The sequence below is a fragment of the Cupressus sempervirens genome, chromosome 1, assembly GCF_028749045.1.
Source record: "Cupressus sempervirens isolate cs-2001-9-10 chromosome 1, ASM2874904v1, whole genome shotgun sequence".
Lineage (NCBI taxonomy): Eukaryota > Viridiplantae > Streptophyta > Pinopsida > Cupressales > Cupressaceae > Cupressus > Cupressus sempervirens.
The window spans coordinates 624240415-624257743 of NC_143118.1; the positions used below are offsets into that span (position 1 = coordinate 624240415).

At 36.4% G+C, this 17329-nt stretch overlaps 2 protein-coding genes across 2 annotated transcripts in view; one reads left to right on the forward strand and one right to left on the reverse strand.

Moving 5' to 3' along the window:
• Positions 1 to 17329, forward strand: part of LOC149579474 (P-loop containing nucleoside triphosphate hydrolases superfamily protein) — a 56836-nt gene that overhangs the window by 12528 nt on the left and 26979 nt on the right. The window contains exon 3 of the mRNA XM_089833008.1: positions 6834 to 7019. Coding sequence (XP_089689134.1) covers positions 6834 to 7019 — 186 coding nt within the window. The remainder of the gene's footprint in view (positions 1 to 6833; positions 7020 to 17329) is intronic.
• LOC149579475 (uncharacterized) lies at positions 9804 to 12827 on the reverse strand. Its single transcript, XM_089815525.1, has 3 exons — positions 12677 to 12827; positions 12027 to 12580; positions 9804 to 10169 (listed from the first exon to the last, which is right to left on the reverse strand). The coding sequence occupies exons 1-3, from the start codon at positions 12825 to 12827 to the stop codon at positions 9804 to 9806; spliced, it is 1071 nt and encodes a 356-aa protein (XP_089671651.1).

Consider the following 17329-nt stretch of genomic DNA (forward strand, 5'->3'; position numbering starts at 1 on the left):
CTCAGTTTCAGGCATACTTACTATTTTTAGTAAGTCGGCAGGACACAGTGCGGGTCAATTTTGGTGATAGGATTCGATACTCCTCGGTGAGAGCTTTCCGATGAGCTATCACTCGCATTATTCGGAGTCCGATTGCTAATACATTTTAATGCCTGAAGTTTTATTAAAGTAACGTCTACTTTAATTGTAAAATATTAAAGTGTTACTTTAATATTTATTTTATGGTGATGTGTACCCAAGGGAGACATAAGGGGTATTTTAATATATGTTTTATATATTACACATCTTTTATCCCACATTGCCCATATGAGTTGAGCGGACCCTTGGAAATAGAATAAAAGGAAGTATTTGTGGTTTCATTAGGCAAGTTGAATATGAGAAGAAATTGGTGTGTGAGTTGCAGCTCTGTTCTTGGCATTTGAGAACGTTTATCCTCTCTTGTAACATTCTAGACGTCATTCCCTTGGGGTTTGGCCTTTGAAATTCTTTGTTATTGGCTTCATTATCAGGCAGTTTAGTTGCATTTCCGGCTACAGGCAGATTTGGTATTTTGCTCATATTTTCTTCACTACTTTTCCGACGCGTATGCCGCTTTGAGGGAATGGTATTATGAAGGTAGTGGACTGATTGAAGGACAGAGTATTGTAGCAGTAAGTTCAAAAGCATGGGCTGGAGTATTATGTCAATACTACTGAAGTAATTAGTGAGTTGTTAAATCTGCCATGTATTTGGTATTATGAATTCTGAAAATAACATTTTATTAGCAGCAGTTCATTTCCACTTTGCATATTATTGTAGTTTCTTTCTTGTTTATGTTGTATGATACCAATTCCATGCACAAAACACAACAAACAAATAAACATTTGATTTCCGGAGTTATAAGGGGTTTTTAAAACATTAAACAGAGAAATAAGAGGTTGCATGCAAACTGTTTGACAAAATTCCTTTTAGCAAATTGGTTTAGTTTTTTGGGACATCCAGGGGTGCCCATTACAGCATCATAGGCTTGGTGAAATTTAAGATATTCTACACAAGCCCACCAATTGTCGTCCATGATCAGTGACTTGATCTTTTGGGCTCTCTCTGAATTTGATTGCTTCCAAACACCCCATTGGTTGCCAAACGTTTGCAGCCATTGCCGCTTGGCTCTTGCACCTTAGAAAATTGTCTCATAACAATTGTATCTGATGCAAATCGCATCTCAACAATCTAGGATGATGTTAACGACACATTAACAATCTTTAAATAACACATTAAAAAATATTATATACATATTGAACGTGACATAAATATAATTAAATTTACCTTCAACAATTCCAACCTCAAGAAAGTCTTGAAAATGCTTTTTGAGATATGGAGGTTTGACACAAAAATTTGGATCCCCTCATCCTCTTGCTACATTTTTTTACCCACTTTATTCAAGTGCCAATTTTTTGCGTCACCAAATTAAGGAAGTGTAAGATGCATGGTTGTCCAAAAAGCGTGCTCATATCTTTGCTCAACCAAAATACTTGCAGCCTTACAATTTTTTGCATTGTTTGCAATGACTTGGACCACATTCTCATGACCCACCATCTCTATGGATTTAATGAGAATTTTGGAGATGAACTTCACATCGTTGATTTTCCCTTTGAAATCAATGGCCCTCCAAAACATCGTTCCTTTGGGGGGACACTGCAATACCATTTGTTAATGGGTGGTTTTTGCAATCTTTCCATCCATGGGAAATAATAAAAACTTCTGGTTCTAGAATTGCTGACACCATATTCCACTGTTATGATGATCTCACGAAGTTGAGAGGAAGACCACTGGCCTAAATGCAATGCACATTTTTTTGTTCTACAATATCTGTTGCTCCCATTTTGAATGCCTTGTCCAATGGGCTTCTTTTGCAGGAAAGATTGGGATTTTCTACTTCATCTTGCATAGAGGGTAGGCCCTTAATGAATTCGTAGGTAAAGGCATTATTTTATTTTTGCTGAAAAATGAGCTCTTAGTCTTGCTCTTTCAACCATACTATCAACTTCTTGTTCTGTAAGGTATTCTACTATTTGTTTGTCAAACAACCCCGTCTTGTTTGGCTGTTCACAGTTTCTAATCCCTTTGCTTGGAGGGCCAAAGAAAATTAAGTTTTACTTGATAATATGAGCTCCTAAAATTGGTAGTACATGTTAGAGTTCCAAAGATATAGATCACCTCCTAGAAGTTGTTCAAGCATTATAAAGCAGATCCCTTATCAATTTTAACTTTTTGGTTTGTGGTTGCATCCACACTTGCAATCTGATTTTGCTATTATAAGAAATTATCTAATTTTTCATTAGCAACAAACAATTAAACGCAAGCATATAAGATCAAAAAAACAAAGAGTGAAACTTTTTTTTTATTAAAAAAATCTATTAAAAAAATTGAAAAAATTCAGCAAAGACAAAAAATGTAATGTCCCCTTGTTGGCTCTCTTAGGGTTTCAAACCGAGTCCTTGTAGTTCCAATTGCAATAGACTTCTTTCTACCTATAACTTGTACACAACTCTTCTATTTATCGCAAGTGATTGTCTTGATATGGATGAAGACTAATTTGTAAGGGATATGTTGCCCAACAATGATTCTGATTCTTAATTTGCTGATGGAATAATTACACTATATAGTGGAATTCATCATTGATCAAAAAGATTGACTTTATGTCCAAATGCTTTATACAAGTTAAACATTGTTGTAACAAAGGTGGATTTGATTATACATGAGCTGGTATGCCTTATGTCAATCTGAATACGATATAAGATTAACCCAAATTTGCTGATGAAACCAACATTGATCTGATGTATATATTGTATCATGTGTATTGATCTATATACTGTAGTTTAATGTTGTTCTGAAATATAAGGGCTGGTCTTGGATTTGTAAGAATATCCAATCTATTCTGATATTATTATGGTCTTATATCAATCCAGGGAAGTAGAATTATTTTAACAATCTGTAATATGAATATTGCTGTTCTGGTCTACTACCTATTTGTGTATGTGATGGTCAATTCTCTGATTCAAGTGTTGGTCCTATAGAATAGCCAGTCTGAAGTTCTTTATTGGAAACTTTGATTTGAGGCTTATTGCTTATGCTGTGTTCTGTAGCTCAACTTGAGTGGTCTAGGTACGGATCCACACAGAACTAAGGAAACTGTTCCACAAGCTATCTCATGAGCACGGCTGCCTCTCAAACAAGTCACTGCTCATTCAACCTTTGTAATCTTATTGATTTGATCACTGTTTCTAATGAATTTGCTGCTCATCATGTTGACCTTTTTAAACATATCATTTATAAAGATATCTGATGAAGTTTATTGATTGCTGTGTATAGTCCTTTATCAAATCATCATTCTTGACTTCTGTAGAATAGCTTTATAACTACCACGTGTATCATTAGCAATCTATTTATGTGATCCTTTCTCCATCATAAACTTCTGATTAATGTTTGTTAATCTTAGCATTTCTTTAATATCATAAAGCCATCTTTACATATCTTGAAAAACAAATATTATTCAGGATTATTTCTTTCATAATTGCATTTTCTTATTGTTGCTACTGGCACTTAATGATTGCTGCATATTACTCCTTTTATTTGAGATGGTTCTTTACAGTTGTTTCCTTCTTTATTTACTTACTGCTAATCGTCCCCCTCACAATACTTGTGCTAATGAGACAGCCACATGAGCAAAAGTTTAATTGGAGCAACCATGAAAGCCACTATTTCTTCAGGTTCAGAATCCTTTTTTAAGTTTGATTTGGTAATGCTTGGTCTGCGGATAGTAGCCCTTAAGTTATCTATCTGCTCATAATCTGCTCATTGAACCTGAAATAATCTATTCAGTCTTTGCAAATTTCTGCATCATGAATATTCCATAGATCTGTGCTAAGATCTGTTTAGTGTTTCCCTCGGTCCAGCAGAGAGAATAGGCAAGTGAGATCAATTCCCTACAATTCTATGGCCGAGTTGATGCACAACTCCTCCAACTACTATCCCCTCCCCCCCAAGTGTGGGTGGTACATTAAATCTAGGCATCCGAGAGGCTTATAATTTTAGGGGGGGTGAGTGTTCATGGGCAAGCTCCCATCCTGGGGGCCCATATAATTTGGTGGGCTTTGCTGACCCGTCCTCTGCAGCTGTATTGGCTGGTGCAGAGTGAGGACCTAAGAAGGTGAGGGAACTAATTGTGGGTGAGGGAACTAATCTAATATATGTGTCCCATCCTTTGTTGACCTAGGATAAGCAAGCCGTTGGGGGGGCAGTCTGCATTCAGACCCATACTATGGGTGAGATGAAAAGTAGCGAAAGCACACTCGAGCTAGATTAGTTCTATCTGGTCATCCAAAGTTTCTATCCGGCAACTGGAAGGTAGTAGACAGCTCAGTCGGCTCAAGGGAAGGTGGTTGGATTGTTCGGAAGGCAATAGTTGGTTGGGGGGGGAGGGAATAATAATGCTGGGTGGGCCCCATTATAATTGGCCGATGCCATTGTTGGGTGGGAGGGAAATTTAAGCGGGGTTCGGGGGCCTCTGTTCTCTCTAGCTGCCTCTCAAGTCTTTGCTCTAGGCGCTTCAACTTAACCCATGCAGGGCTGGATCTATGAGGAGCATCTGAACCAATGAAGGTGCAGCATCAGACTCTGCCACGATCACGAAGGTATGCTGCAGGTTAGGAAAATGGAACTGAGTGAAGAGAGAAACTGGTTCATCCTTAAACTACTGCTTCAACGTGTGCTTCAACTACTTCTTCAACTGATGGTAGTTCTGCCTTGAGTCGATCTGGTATTCCTTCCCATCCTCCCTGTTTCCATCCACCTTCCCAAATATATCCTTAGAGGTTGAACCATATAAATTCCTTATGGTATTCATGGCAATGGACTGAGATACCCTTATACTCGGCAATGATCAATGTAAGCCCACGACCCATATTTATAATGATTTCAGAGTCTGCTGTTTTTGAACTTCTCCCTTCTTATTGTTTTGCTTCCCTCTTTGTACCTGTGTGTGGACGGAAAGGTGACCCTTCTTCAAGGGCTGTGACTTCCGAATTTCAGGGAGTTGATGTTCATGACTATGCGTTGGTTGAACATAGTATTTTATATTATAATATATATTATTTCATATATTAGTATATATATATATATTTTGATAGGTAATCGGCCTAAGCCTAGGTTATTTATTATTCATTTAATATTATTATTATGTGTTAATGTTGAGTAGATTCGAACCCAAAACCTCCCCAATGAGAGGCTCACAATTTACCATTGCATATTATTGTAATATTTAATATTTAATATATTTTATAATATATATATTTTAATAGTATATATTGTAGTATATTTCAGGGTTGTATTATGATAATTTTTAATTAATATATTATTAGATTATTGAGTTGTTTTAGCAACTCCACACATTTGTACCACTATTATACTTACCTATTTAACAGACACAACAAATAATGTTTTATGCATCCTATAATGTTCTAAAAAATCACACTAACAAAATAAAATATTATAATTACATAATAATATTTTGTGTTTGTCAACAACTTTATAGATAATTTAAACACCTATGAACGCTAACTCCCAACAGGCTATCAATTAAGAACATAAGGTTTCCACCTTTCAGTGAGAAAAACTTATTGCATTCTTTTATCAATCAATACGATAAGGAATAAGTTTGAAAAGTAAGAGTGCTTTGGAGGTCACTTTTTTGGAAATTTATAGGTTGCTTTTTTCAATATTTACCTCAATATATTTTGGTAGCTTGACATATGGTTTGATTACTAGTAGGAAAATTTTCTTATCCCTATATTTGCAACTGTCACTAGAGTAGGAAGATAATAGAAAGAGGTGTTCTAGTCTAAAGTTTCAGTTTGTGTCTCTTGTTTAAAAATTAATTAATTTTTTCCGAGTGTTGATTATTTAGAATAGTATGCTTAAGTTTCTTCTTCTAGTTTAAAATTTCAGTTTGTGTCTCTTGTTTAAGATATTCAATTTTTTTCCAAGTGTAGATTATTCAGAATAGTATGCTAACTGCTAGAAGGCTTTTCATTATTCGTTATTCTTTTTTAATATTTTTAAGTACTGTTATAAATGATTTATTTTTACTTTTTATAAAAATAAAGACTTTTATTTATAGCAAGAACTTTGACGTGAAATATAAATTTAAAGCAGATGTTATCAAAAAGGCATCAAAATTCTAGGTACAAGATGGGTTTTGATTGAATTGTTCAATAAGAGACCAGACCATTATCTAAAGAGATGCTGATGTAGTTTTAGTAAATATTTGATGTCCTACATATATGGACAACTGGTATTTAGTGTAGGCAGTTTGATAGAAAAGATTTATGCAAGCTGGAAATTAGCTGAAGAAATATATATTATTTTCTTATGGAAGTGTCCACCACAATTTAAGGAGTTAATACATTTTTGTGGATTAAGGCAACATCGGTACGGAGTTTATTGTTTTGTTAGCTGCTATTGTTTCAGTTAGTAATATTTTGAGCATCAGCAAGGGAAGATTCTTTTTTATATTTTCAGAGATGTTTTACCAATGTGATTTCGTAGCACCTTTTTACCAAACAGTAATGATGTTGGGTTCAGAGGGTCAGTCAAAGGATCTTGAAAAGAATAAATGTATTTCAAAAACAGAATCAGTTTAAATAACTGTGGTCTTTTCTTTAAAAATGGGCATATAATTTTTTATCAGATTATTAGAATTGTAAACTCTACTTTTTAAGCCTGTAATTTATTTGCTTGCCCTAGAGACTCCTGCAATTGCAGAGACTAAAATCTTTCTACCTTGAACACCACAGATATACGGTGTGGCGAAGGATCTTATGAAATATCACAAACAAACACATGGCTTAGTCATTGGGGGTGCTGCACGTAGAGTTGAGGCAGAGCGGCTTGCAAAGGGGGTAAACTTATTGGTTGGAACTCCTGGTAGACTTTTGGATCACCTTCAGAACACCAAAGGCTTTATATATAAAAACTTAAAGGTATCAATATGTTCTATTTAGCTCATGCTTTTCAGGTTCACTTTTTTGTAACATCTATTACTATAAGTGACTTATTATATTGGAATTTTGTAATGCAAATATGTTAGATCATTTTGGTTTCTATATACAGTAGACATGATCATATGGGTATCATTGATTTAAAAACATTTTATTGATCTTTCCCTTTAATTACAAATGCAAAATGGCATAATAATGAGACAAAATAGTGCATATTCAGAGGGGTTAAATCTATAATAAATATTAAATATTGGTTGTCCAAAGTTGCTATTCTAAGAAATGCCCAAGGTGAAAATACACTGGGCTTGTTCTTATTAATCTATTCTGCCTGAGAAACAGGATGTGCATCTACAATCTGCATTTTGCTGGTGTAATATTGATTTAATTTTTTTGGATAGACTGAAATAATTGGAGCACATGGTAACTTGTGTAACCATTTAGTAAGGCTTTTTTGGTATCGTTAAAATTTGTAGCATCATTATCTTTTCTAACTTGATGCTTAGCTGCAAGGAGGTACATGTTTGATCTTACCATTGTCTTTACCAACTTTATGTACCTGTGCAACTATTCATACTTGTTGGCTCATCAGTTCTGTCAATGCAGGCTCTAAGTCAAACTCAAATGCACCCTTCTGTTCAGTCATAAGAATAGAATCAAGCAACACCATTGTAGGGGTTGCAGATTGATTTGTGTGACGTAAGCTAACTGATTTACACAGTATACCTTATATATATCAGTTCACACATTCTTTTGATGCAAGCATTCAATCAGTAATTTGCTTGTCTGTTTATATTAAGTGTCATGCCTAAAGTTTGCTTGCTTAAATCAATTAGTGGCAGCTTATGTGACTAATTCCCTTCTGTATTATTATGGCGGGTTTCCTGTTTTGCAAAATCCATGGAATATGTACAAATGGTAGAATATACAGTAATAAATGTAAACATACAAACATCATTAATTAGTTGAATCAATCAATAACATGCAAACTTTAAGAAAATAAACTACACAAAAATAATGCCAATATTCTGCTTTAGTGCTATTTGCTGTAGAATACGAAACACTTTCTTAGAAATTGTAGAGAGATGAACTAGGGTAGATTTTTTTCATCAACTAACATGCAATGTAATCTTGTAGAAATAAATCAAAGATTCTACAAGATTAACTGTTAAATGATAGAGCTCTTAATTGCCATTTAGAGCTTGTAAGGCATCTTCACTTTTATACAATAAGTAGTTGTTTCTTTACAAACATAGAATCTCTCAATAGCTCTTCTTTGGAGGGATAAGGGTCCTCTAAATTGTAACTGCTTGGGTAGTTATTTGTTCTATTGAACTTATAACTACCTAGATAATAACTTTCAGAACTAGTTAAGGAACCCTTTAGTAACTCAAGTTATCACTTAAGTCGCTTTGAAAGTACAAAGTGGAATTGGGTGACTTAAGTGATGATTTAGACTATTTACATATAATCTCATGGTGTGGTCCATGACCTCTATGTGAGAACTTAATGTAAATCTGCATTTATATCTTATTGAACTTAACGATGGATTTAATCTTTTTTTAAGGTAATCAATGGCTTCCAATGACTTCAATGAGTTCTATTTGGCTACGAATTTGCCCATAGCAGTGAGGAAAACTGGGCTAAACTCTCACTAGTGAAGAAATTACCAAAGTCAGATTGTTTCTTCTTCATTCCTAGTTCTTCTATGTGTTTCAGCAAGTCAACAATATGATACATAAAGCAAGATGATGTGTCCTGTATGAGTGCTTGCTGATAACTGCATCAAGGAGAGGATAGGGAAATCTCCGTGTTGCAATTGATCTGAAGGAAGTAGCCCTGTTTGATAAAAAAGTATGCCTCATGTCATTTTGCATCGAGTTTGAGCAATTATTTTGACCAAACTTTTATGTGTATGTGCTTTAAATCTGGATCGTGAATCTCCACACATTGATCGTGTGGAATGACCTTTTTCTCAACTTGTATTGCATGATGCTTCTCAAATATTGAGAGCACAATTGAGTAAATTGGCACTATTCAGTTTTGGATTAAAGAAATTTGATGTTTGAGGAATTATAATGAGGGAAAAAAAAGTGTTCATCCGCTAGGCTCGAGACCTTTTTTCGCATTGCTCCAGTCTGATGAGGATTATGCCCCGATTACATATGTATTACCATGTTCTTTTAATTCATTAATGTTCAGCACATACATTTGCTCTGTATTAGTGAATTTCACTAACCGCCACACTTAGTTAACTATTAATGTATTGCTGCCCAACAAACACAGTATTATCAAACTACTAACTACAGTGGCTATAAGCTTCAACTGCTTGTGCTCAAGTCTTAACGACACCCTGGGTGTTGCCTTGTCATTCAGCGGAAAATAGGTCAACATCAAAGATTCAAAACATAAAAAATAAATCATAGTATCAAGTTCAAGTATCTTTGTTTCACTTTCATTATTCAACTAATGGAATAAAATCTATTAATATTCCAAGTTCTTCAGTCTTCATCTTCTTGTTCATATTCATCTTCTTCTTCTTCTTCTTCTTCTGGAGCATTAGTTGATTCGGCAATAGAGCTAAGGCCAATGGGATCAGCAGCAGCAACAATGGTATTGGCATCAAATTCTTCAAAAAATGACAATGCCAATGAGAGGCCACCAAAAGCATTTTGTAACAAACTTTTATGGTTGTGGATGCCAAAAACTTATTAAATTTTGCAAAAATAACACTTTATTGCTGTCTGCGGGGTCCAGAAAGCACGAGGTTCAAACTTGATTCAATTTTTTTGGCCTGGTTTGCCTGGTTCGAACCAGATCGAACCAGCAGGCAAAAATTGGAACCCTTCCTGAACCAGACTGCGAACCGGACCCAAACTTTGAACCAATTTGAACTTCTGCAGGTCCATGGGGTCCAGGGACGAACGATGGTAACTTAGGGTAATTGACATTACAATTTGTTTGACTTATATGTATATAAAAATCCTGTATCCTCATAAATGCAGGATATATTTCAGGTTTCTTTCTGTGTGCTGTCACTTGTAGACCCTTGCTTCTGCAGCTGCTTGGAGCTGGTGTTCTTGAATTCTTTAACTGTTTTTGCTGGTTGAAGCTTCTGGGATACTTTGCTGTTTCCTTGAGATTGAGATTGAGATATGAACTTTTGCTGCTTTTCACATCTAGATCCTTGGCTTTCCCACTAGCATGTTCTCCTTGTAATGTTTTTTGTGTTCTTGCTCTTCAACCTTGTCTGTCATTCATTGCCTCTGAATGAAGGTTGTACTTTTTGTAATGGGAAAGTGGATTTACTTTGATGGTCATCACTTGGGTGAGAATTTCATTTTGTGGTTAGAGCTTCACTCTGATTTGCTATTGCTTGTCTGATTATTTCTGCCTTTCTTTTAAATCTCCAGCTTCCACCATAGCCGTAATGCCACACCAAGGAACCCTTGGACAAAAACCAAATATGTACTAAGATGAAGATAATGATTTTTTTGAAGCATCAAATACATTAAACATGCATCACAGAACTGTAATTTAGCATAACCAAGAGTAAGGTTAACAGATTACCCTCACACACAAGAGAGATGGAATAACAAATCAGATTATCTAAAGGTCCAATGGCAATGACTATATTTAGATTCCAATAGAATGCCAAGTCACGAGGTTATACGATAATTGGCAGTGCAAACACTATTGTTTAGTTTAAGAGGCAACTAGAAAATATTAGAGATGCAAGCTCAAACATTCTGAAATCTGCAAAAAGGCTCACAAAATTAATTTAGTGGAGACGCCAAAGCAGGCACATTTGGTGATTGGCGCAAATGCCAATCCCCATCAGTCTCAGTTTGGGCAAGTGAAGGTGCTGAAAAGCTTAAACACCAATGTGGAGATGCCAATTAGCTAAAATGCTGTTTGACAAGCACATGCGCCAATGCGGGGTTAGAAAATTTCAGGGTCCAGACAACCTTAGTTCTGTCAGATGCAGCGCCAACAGACAAACAAAGTTGTCGATCTAGCATCGTAGCCCCAAACCAAGGTTTCTAAGCATAATAAAAGGCCAAATTCATAACCGCAAATGTTGTTTAATTAAACCTATGATAATTGAAACTATTAATGCCATTATGAACACAAGGTTTATACAAAAGGGCTAACTTATGATTACATTGCTTATCTTTACGACGCAATGCCAAGACCATACAAGGAGATACATAGACGTGTAATATTCTCGACACACCTTACAGTAAATACTTGATGGAAACCACCCGAGGGAAACCACTTGAGAGTGCTGTGCTGGAGGTAGCCGAAGACGTGTTGGAGGGAGCCTGAGGTCACGTTAGAGGGAACCAGAGGCTGTGCAAGAGGAATCCGAAGGCTATGAAAAGGGAGGCAAAGGCCATGGGGAAGGATTAATGTGAGATTCAACTAATCACTTAATGCTATATATTCACTAGATGCCAAAAGTAAGCCACATACAGAGATGTAATAAATTGTAGACAATTCTCAATATTATATTGCAGATAAGGATGGCACTTGGACTTGCTTGATCCAAACAAGTGGTATAGAGCATAGTTGGAAAACTCGCCAAAGGCAAAAACTTGCCAAGCCCCCCAAAAGTTTAATCGGGAAACACTCGACAATTTAAAAAAAAAACTCGGGAACCTGAAAAACCGCTGAAATTTGATTAAAAATACATTTATTTTGCAAAATTTAATGAGAAGATGCATCTAATAAGTTAATTAAAGACAATACAAGAGAAACAAACAGAGTTTAGATATATATAAATGCATAGTGTGTACAAAATTGCATTCTCATGCGGAATGCTCATGGTAGGAAGCAAAATAGTAAACAGTTTCAATATGTCAAACTAGAAGTAAATACTAAAAGTCTAAATACATCAATACAATGTCAATGACTCAATCACATCGTCCTCTTTCCACTTGCACTAGCAGGAAAGCGAGGGGGTCTAGTCCTAGAAGAAGTGCCCTGCACTGGGATAGGGTGTGAGTTGCGTGACTGTGAACTCTGTGGCTGTGCCCCCTCGCTCGACGTTCCTACTGACTGGCTCAACGTCCTAGAAGAGGATGCATCTCCTCCTAATGGTAATGCCTGATCCTCGCCTGAATCATCCTCGTCCTCGTCCTCGTCCTCATCCTCATCCTCAATGTCATCCATAGTGAATTGAAAATCAGCGTCAACCTCCCCCTCCATGGCCTGCCTCTCCAAATCAGTGATCTCATCTGGTGCAAACAATGGACCTGGCTCCTGTGCTATCCAATCAGAATAAGGATCTATCACATCTAGATCAAGTGGACCAGGTAGTTCTAAGAGCTGTGCCTTTTTTATGCGCAACTCAAGATTATAGTGCACATAAACAAGGTCATTAAGCCGTTTTTGAGTCATTCTGTTTCTTTTCTTTGTGTGGATGGACTCAAATAAGCTCCAATTGCGCTCACAATGAGATGAGCTACAAGGTTGGGATAGGACTCTGAGAGCAAATTTTCTTAAATTGGGGGTATTGCCACCCCAACTTGCCCACCAAGCATCTGCAAAACAAAATAAAAAAAGTTATAAAGCAATAAAAAAAATAATCAAAAGCACAACTTATCAATTAGCAAAAGTTTTAAAGTTTGACGCTTTACCTGGTGCTTGAGTAAATCTTGCTCTCTTTGCTAGCATAGAAGAGAACAAAGGACCCCTCGATTCCACATAGATTTGTTGTTCGGTCACAATAAGGTCTCTCTCCTCTTCACGTGATAGCATTCTCTCAATGCATTTAGAGAGACCTTCCATGACCTCTCCATTAGGATCTGAGTGGGAATCATTAGCCCTAAAACAAATAGAAAATGATATCAAGTTTTACTGCACAACCTTAAAAAGTAAAGTAAAATAAAGTCTTAGTGAAATCCCAACTTCAAGGACAATCAATTATCATGATTCATAGTACTTGAATTTGGGATTGAGGAAGTAGCCTGTTGCATGAATAGGTTGGTGGAGCATATTGTTCCACCTCCTATCAATTATTTCCCAAATGGGGTCAAATCTGAGACTGTCCCCATGATAGTAACTTCTAACAGCCTCTTTCGCCCTATCCATGGCCTCATAAAGACCTCCCATTGGGGATTGCTGCCCATCACATATGCGCAAGACTAGAACCAAGGGCAGAGACATCTACATTTGAAATTTGAAAAATACAAATTAGTTAATAACATAGTAAGTTATGAATTGATAATAAAACTTGAATAAACTAAAATTATAATGTTTTGATTTTTGAAGTTACCTCCACAATCTCCTTAGCCTTTGCAAAAAAGCTATCATCAAAGACTATCCGTGCCATAGCGTCTCCTTCGGGCTTCTTTGAGTAAGGTGAAGCAACCCAATCAGCACACACAAACATTTGCTTCAAAGCCAATATGCGTTCAATAATACTTTGCAATGTCAAGAAGACCATTGCAAACCTTGTCATAGCAGGTCTCATCAAATCTTTGCCTTTAGTGGCTTTTCTTATCAAACTGAGAACCCATGGGTGATTATAGATATATTTCGTGACTCGCCTAGCATCTTCCACAACTAGACTCACCCAATCAAGTTTTCCTATGTCCTCCAAAAGAAGGTCAAGGACATGTGCTGCACAAAGTGACCAAAAAAGTGTGGGATGCCTCTCTTGGAGGATTCTACCTAAAAGATTAGCAAAAAATCAATAATCAGTAACAAACTTTCCATATTTAGTATTTACAAATTACATCAAATATAAATTGAATAATACCATAGCATTACATTTATGATTCATATTGATTCGAATATAAAAAATTGAATTTACTTGCTGCCACATATGCTGCTGCATTATCCGCGATTATTTGCACCACATTCTCTATTCCCATCTCCATGACAACATTCTCCAACATTAAAGCCAATGTGACTGCATTTTTCACTTTGTTGGAGGCATCGACAGATTTCCAAAACACCACATCATCTTTGCAAGCAACCAAGAAATTAATAATGGTTCTACTTCTTCCATTTGTCCACCCATCAGATAAAATGGTGCAACCATACTTCTTCCACTCTTTCTTTTGGTCTTCTATAAATAATGTTGCCCTACCAACCGCTTTGTCAAGCAACCTACAAAATTTAGGTGTAATATTAAATAAAGTGTAAGTGTTAGTAAAAAATAGGAAATAAGTTATAACAATTAAGATTTAAAATATAACAATGAACTAAAATGAATCACAATTATTTACAATTACTAAAATTTAAATAGTAAAATACTAACCTTCCACTCATATCCTTGCGATTAGGCGGCTTGTACCCTTTGCCTGATATTGTTATTGCATTGATCATATTGACCCAATAGGGACTATCAGCGGCATTCATTGAGATATTGTTGAAAAACCAAAAATCAAATGCTGCAATATCAGTTTGCTCATGCACCTCCTTAAACCATGCAGTGCCCTCTAATGATGGCTGTGCTCCAGGTGTGTTCCTGGGCACAAAATAACCCCCTATCCTTGATGGGGATCCGGATGGTGATGAAGAAGTAGGAGATGTAGAAGAAGTGGAACCGGTAAAAGAGAAATTTTGTTTGCGGATCCGTGGGCCACGAAGAGATCCTGGTATGTTCTCAAGTGCTTCTTCTTCCTCTTGCATATCAAAAGGAGCTCCTTCAGATTCAGCTATGGTTGCCCTCATAGCTAATTTTGCCCTCCCCATATTCAATTTTTTCTCTTCAGCAGCTGCAAGTAGGGCATTGATGAATCTTTTTTCTTCATCAGTTACCTTGAGACAAGGATTTGAATCATGTTTCTTTATGCCTGCAAGGTGGTATTTGAGGCGGTTTATGCCTCCAGAAATAATTCTCTCACATGGAATGCATATCAGTTTCCCAACATCATTTGGAGCTTCATAGGCAAACCGCCATGTCTTATCTCTTGCATTTTTAGGCCGAGTGCCTATATATCTAGAAGGGCATGGTGTTTGTGGCCACTCTTCTTGCGGATTTGTCATGTTTTTTTAATGCTTGACCGCTGCCCTACACATAAATTTATTGGAAAATGAATAAGCAAAGTTAGAACTTAGAAGCTAGGGTTTCAAATGATTCAAACTTCAAACTTCAACCATATCCTTAGCAAACAACAAACTTCAACCATATCCTTAGAAGCTAGGGTTTCAAATGATTCAAAATGATTCAAACTTCAACCATATCCTTAGAAGCTAGGGTTTCAAATGATTCAAAATGATTTTAAATGATTTGAAAACATTTACAAACAACAACAAAAACAAAAGAACATTTGTTATAAAACTATAAAAAGTTTTCAAACTATGATAAGATGAACATACCTGGAAAGAAATTTGTCTTCTAAAATCGGTTAGAATCCTCTACAATCCACTCAAATCCGCCTTGAATCATTTGCAATCAGTCAAGAATGCCTCCAAACCTTCTTCTCTTCACTCCTCAAGGCTCTAAACAATGCAAATACAAGAAAGAATGAGAAAAAACACACTCACTGCCGCTTTAACCCGTCACAGGCCGCGGGCAAAATATTCACCAGTAAATCGCGAGTTTTTAATAAAAACTCGCCGAGTTTTTGCCGATTACTCGGCGAGTTTTTACCAGACTGTCGAGTTTTTAAATCGGCAAGTTAACTAGTGAAAAACTCGCCGAGCTAGGAAACTCGGCGAGTTTTAAAAACTCGGCGAGTTTTAAAAACTCGGCGAGTTTTCCATCTATAGAGGACCAAAACTGTAGAAGCCAAATAGGGAAGATCCCTCACTTCCGAAATGGCAAATAACACAAAACTCCAACAGGAATTCACATACAATAAAATAATAAATCGCATCCCTAAAACAACCTACAAGACGACCTTATAAAGGGCTTCAGGGAACCTTCCCAAAGGATTACAAAAATGCCGACAGGCCGACAAGTTATGACAAAATAAAATAAAGAGTGGGCCCCTTTATTAATTAAATAAGTCCTTATTATATTATTTGATTTTTAGGACCATTTAATTAATTAACATAATTAAATATTTTATTAAAATATTGGGGACATCCAATAAGAGACATAAATCATAATTTCATCAATATACTAGCATGAAATGATGCTAATCAATATCAAATCAAATCCAAGATACAAGATTATATAGGATACATCAAAGAATCATTGAGTCCTAAAAGATGAATACATAGATTCTATAGCATCATAATATGCGAAGTACACCATCACATAAACATAATCTATGCTATCCAAGTGAGAACTAATTCCAATAAATGAATTTGCAAGGATATAATTTTAGGGTACATCACCTTGGTGTCACTAGTTTAGAAGTGTGCAAATACTGTTTAGGACTGCTTGATACTCGTACTCCAATTGTTAACAACACTTGGTCACACTAGTTGACCATAAGGAACCCACAAGTCCTCTCTCATCGTACTCATAGAGGTAATCATGTGACCCACACAACACAAGCCAAACAATCACACAAGGTTTACATATATGCAAATCCACAACACCACACAATTCACAAGAGGCATGAATATACAGAATACAGGGTGTCACACACTCCCATTCGAGTATACCACAAGCTAGGTCAAGTTATCAACACCAAGCAAGATACAAGAACTCAACATCACATGACCACTGACTCAATAATCCATCCAAGTGGGTACACAATCCAAGATTGGGAGTGTCATTGCATAGTCCCAATGGGGAATGGAGTAACCCATCGCCTCACCATGTTGTGATTATGCGGCTCCAAGCAACCTCTCGCAAATACAAGGGTCTTGACATGCTGGTGACTCCAAGCCATCTATGGATTGTATCTCTAAGCCTTCTCCAATATGTCCTTGGATAATGGGATCCCACAAGCATGTAGGAGGAATCTTAGTGGGGCTATGCCTCCACTTGCCCACACATACGGAAAATTGATAAGGTCATTCACATTCACACATGAATGGTGAGTTGCCGCCATGATCCTTGACAATATTATACCCATCTCAAAGATGCAGGTTGTTTCCAGTGGTTTTCGCATGCATTCACAAGAACTGATTCTCATTTTTCAAGTATTCTCATGCACATACTTGACCTCATAAGGGGTGAGAAACAAATGCAAAACAACCACGGCCTTGCCATCGCCCTCACATAAATAGAGTGATCCAATTTTACAATGGAAAAGTAATTCAATGACCCAAAAATGCATAAACTTGGATTTGGGCATATTATGATCAAAATTCATCTAAATATTGTTAATGTTTAGACCTAGAAAGAGATAAACAGCAATAAAAGAGCATCAACAATACAC

Excerpts from the sequence above, each read along its gene's own strand:
- LOC149579475 (XM_089815525.1), bottom strand. The coding sequence starts at position 12,827 with ATGGAAGGTCTCTCTAAATGCATTGAGAGAATGCTATCACGTGAAGAG. Across the intron at positions 12,581-12,676 it reads AAGATTTACTCAAGCACCAG|ATGCTTGGTGGGCAAGTTGG; the intron begins GTAAAGCGTCAA and ends TTTGTTTTGCAG. Across the intron at positions 10,170-12,026 it reads GCAACTCACACCCTATCCCA|GAAACAGCAAAGTATCCCAG; the intron begins GTGCAGGGCACT and ends CTCAATCTCAAG.